At 49.9% G+C, this 3758-nt stretch overlaps 1 protein-coding gene across 1 annotated transcript in view; it reads left to right on the forward strand.

Moving 5' to 3' along the window:
- SLC34A2 (solute carrier family 34 member 2) overlaps window positions 1-3756 on the forward strand; it is a gene marked incomplete at its 3' end in the record, with an annotated part of 24790 nt that extends 21034 nt beyond the window's left edge. The window contains exons 7-9 of the mRNA XM_019642389.1: window positions 1325-1460; window positions 1557-1681; window positions 3274-3756. Coding sequence (XP_019497934.1) covers window positions 1325-1460; window positions 1557-1681; window positions 3274-3756 — 744 coding nt within the window. The remainder of the gene's footprint in view (window positions 1-1324; window positions 1461-1556; window positions 1682-3273) is intronic.
- Window positions 3757-3758: the final 2 nt, after the last annotated feature.

Below are 3758 nucleotides of genomic sequence, written 5' to 3' on the forward strand. Positions count from 1 at the left end.
TTTCTAGGGGATGGCATCACTGTTGCCACCTCAGGGAGGCTCCTTTTGATTCTTGTCTAGCAGTGGCCTCTGCATGGAATTTCTCTCTTAGACCTGAAAAGCGGTAAAAGATACCATTCTCCCTTGAAATCATCCTTGGTGTCTTGGGGGGATCTGGAGAGCAAGTACAAGCACATGTTTTTGAGGTCCCGAGAAAGAGCCAGCTGAAATCCAGAGAGCTGTGAAATAGGCCTTCCTTCCCGGCAGGTTTCCTATATGCCAGGATCCCTTAGGAAAAGGGAGAGCAGATGCCCATTCTGGTACCTACTTCCCTTCAACTCTTGGAAAGAAAATGTGCTTCTGGCTAAGTACCTCAGCATCTTGAAGCAGCCTGTGCAGCTTCAGTGGCCAAGAGGTGCTCCCGCTGAGTGTGGTGTTCTGGCCAAGGAGAGCGTGCCAAGCCACGAACAGCACCACGCCATGTAATCTAAGTGAAATGGGGCCAAAGATATCTCCCAGGGTTGTCATGAGGTTGTGACTCTGAGGGCGAGCCAATTGACTCCGGGTGCTTGCTGGGTATGCAGGGCCTGATCTACGCCACTGGTGCTGAGGGCTGGGTTGGTAGGCTTCCAAGCTGCTGCGTTTCTTTTTTTAGGTGGAAACACGTGGAGGGTACGTAGTGTTGGGAGACCAGGACAGGAGGAAGGAGAGAGGACCAGGTATCCTGAGAGCTTTGTAGGAGGAGGGTAGTTATTTGGAGTGATGTCTTAGTCCAGTTCAGGCTGCTGTAACAAATTACCATAGACTGGGTGGCTTAAACAACAGAAATTTCTTTCTCACGGTCCTGGAGGCTGGGAGTTCTGAGATCAGGTTGCCAGCACAGTCAGGTTCTGGTGAGGACCCACTTCCTGATTTACAGGTAGCCGTCTTCTCACTGTCCTCACATGGAGGAGAGTGGAGAGGACGTAAGCTCAGAGGCCCCACTTCCTAATATAATCACATTGGGTGTTAGGGTTTCAACATGAATTTTGGGGGTGACACATTCAGTCCATAGCAGGTGGGTTCAGTGAATGTGGTTTTTTTTGTCTTCACATACCCACATCCTTGGTTCACTATCTGAATATGCAGGAGAAAGGATTTTAATTATGGGTTGTCGGAAAAGGCACAACATCTTTTTCTGTTTTTTCGTTGGAAAAATGCATTGTGACTTTTCCGACGACCCAATATTTGCGATTTCAGACTATGGTGTGGGGGCACTAGCCTAGCTTGTGACGCCCCTGCCCCCAATCCTATGGAGGTGCCAGCTAGGCCTCCAACTCATGCCTTCCTAGAAGGGTTGTGACAGGTCTTCTTCTGTCTTTCAGATTTTCCCTTTCCCTTTGCCTGGCTGTCTGGCTACCTGGCCATCTTCGTGGGGGCAGGCATGACCTTCGTCGTGCAGAGCAGCTCGGTGTTCACGTCTACTCTGACCCCACTGATCGGTGAGTCTCTCCCTGGCTTCTCCCTCTGGCCACCATTACCATCTCCTATCATCCACTGGGGCTGATATTATGGGCTTTGTATCTTTTTTCCCCCAGGCCTTGGTGTGATAAGCATTGAGAGAGCGTATCCACTCACGCTGGGTTCCAATATTGGCACCACCACCACCGCCATTATGGCCGCATTAGCCAGTCCAGGCAATACTCTGAAGAGCTCACTCCAGGTCAGGAATTGCTGCATTGGGGCAGGGGCTGTGTGGGAGGGATAAAACGCCATCCATGGTCTTGACGAGCAGATGGTTTCTAACAGGAGCCAAGCTTTTCTCTGTTATGTCCAAAACTGTGATGTGGTGAAGCAACAGGGACTCAGATTTAACAGTCAAAGCCACCTCCTCCTCATGGAGATAGTGAGACTCCCACCACTGGCAGCCATTGAAACAGAAAAGGGGTGGCCACTTGATAGGGGTGCAAAGAGTATTTCGGAATCATAGACAATACTTCCATCTCTGCTTCCCTCTTGGTAAAGGAACTCTGCCTGCACATTGGGAAGGGGCCTGAGGCCTGGGGTCTGACATTAAGAAGAATCAGGTGGACCTACCTGCCTTGCCTGGATCCACTATGTGACCTTGGGCAAGAAGACCTTGGGCATTTGAATCCTTGTCTCACCATTTACACACTAAGTGACCTTAGATAGGCAACCTAACCTTCAAGCCTCCATTCCCTCATCTGAAAAATGGGAGCCATAATCCCTATCTCATTAGAATTATTTTATAGAGATCTGATGAGGCGCTGTCTAAAGCCATGCTGTCCAAAAGAAACATAATGTGAATATAGAATATAAATTTGGGTCAACTGTGTGATCTAAAATTTTTTTTAGTAGCCAGTTTTCAGAAGTGAAAAGAAACAGGGAGATCAATTTTAATGTATTTTACCTAATTATCATTATCATAACCCATTATCATTTTCACATGTAATTGATAAAAAAAATTGAGATATATTACATTCTCTTTCGGACTAAGTCTTTGAAATCCAGTGTGTATTTGACACTTAACGCACATTTCAAGGGTGCAGCAACCACGTTTCAGGTGCTCAGTTGCCACACATGGCCAGTGGCTAATGTGTTGGACAGGACTGGCCCAAAGCCCCATGTGTGATGCCTGACACCTAGCAGGCCAGGCTGCCTGGGTTTAAACCCCACCTCTGTCATCTCCCACCTGTTTGACTTTGGGAAAATAGCTTAACCTCATGGTGCTTCAATTTCTTCTTACATCAAATCGGGACAATGATTGCCACTTCATAGGATATTTTTTGAGGATTGAAGTAATTCACATAGTGTTTAGAACAGTTGCTTTGCACATAGTAAACACTCCAGAAACATCAGCTGCTGATGCTATCAATTGTCACCATCCTTCCTTCTCTCTCCCCTCCCTAAAACGGGGCCTTGAACCAAGAAAGCCAGCTACCCTGCCAGCCTTTCTTCACTCGTCCCCTCCAGCTCTTTACTGCTCAGCTGGAAGCAGCAGGGCCAAGACTTAAGCTAGCAGTGGGCGTCAGCATGAAGTTCAATGTTAGAGTTTGCCTAAAGCACGCTAGGCCCTGAACACAGCTGTAGTTCAACTGGCCACCTCCTCTGCCTCCCACCCCTCACCCCTAGACACATAATAGGCCCTCAGGCAGTGCAGGTCCCACCTGGGCTGAGCTAAGGAGACAAGGAAGACCTGTGACTCTGCTGCAAATACCTGCTAGGTGACACCCCCTTCTCCCCACCCTTACCATGTGAAAGACCCATTCGCCTGCCCAACCTCTTGTGTTTCAGATCGCCCTGTGCCACTTTTTCTTCAACATCTCAGGCATCCTTCTGTGGTACCCAATCCCGTTCACCCGCCTGCCCATCCGCCTGGCCAAGGGGCTGGGAAACATCTCAGCTAAGTACCGCTGGTTTGCCATCTTCTACCTGGTTGTCCTCTTCTTCCTGATCCCACTGATGGTGTTCGGCCTCTCGCTGGCTGGGTGGCCGGTGCTGGTGGGCGTGGGAACGCCCATCCTTCTCGTGCTCCTTCTGGTGTTGTTCCTGAAGCTCCTGCAGTCCCGCTGCCCACACGTCCTGCCCACGAAGCTCCAGACCTGGAACTTCCTGCCCTTGTGGATGCACTCGCTGAAGTTTTGGGACCAACTGATCTCCCTGTACAACGGCTACTGCCGGAGACGCTGCTGCTGCTGCTGCCGCGTCTGCTGCCGCATCTGCTGTGTGCTGTGCTGCCCCAAGTGCCGCTGCAGCAAGTGCTGTGAGAACCTGGAGGA

Source organism: Hipposideros armiger, unplaced genomic scaffold (genome assembly GCF_001890085.2).
Source record: "Hipposideros armiger isolate ML-2016 unplaced genomic scaffold, ASM189008v1 scaffold_68, whole genome shotgun sequence".
Lineage (NCBI taxonomy): Eukaryota > Metazoa > Chordata > Mammalia > Chiroptera > Hipposideridae > Hipposideros > Hipposideros armiger.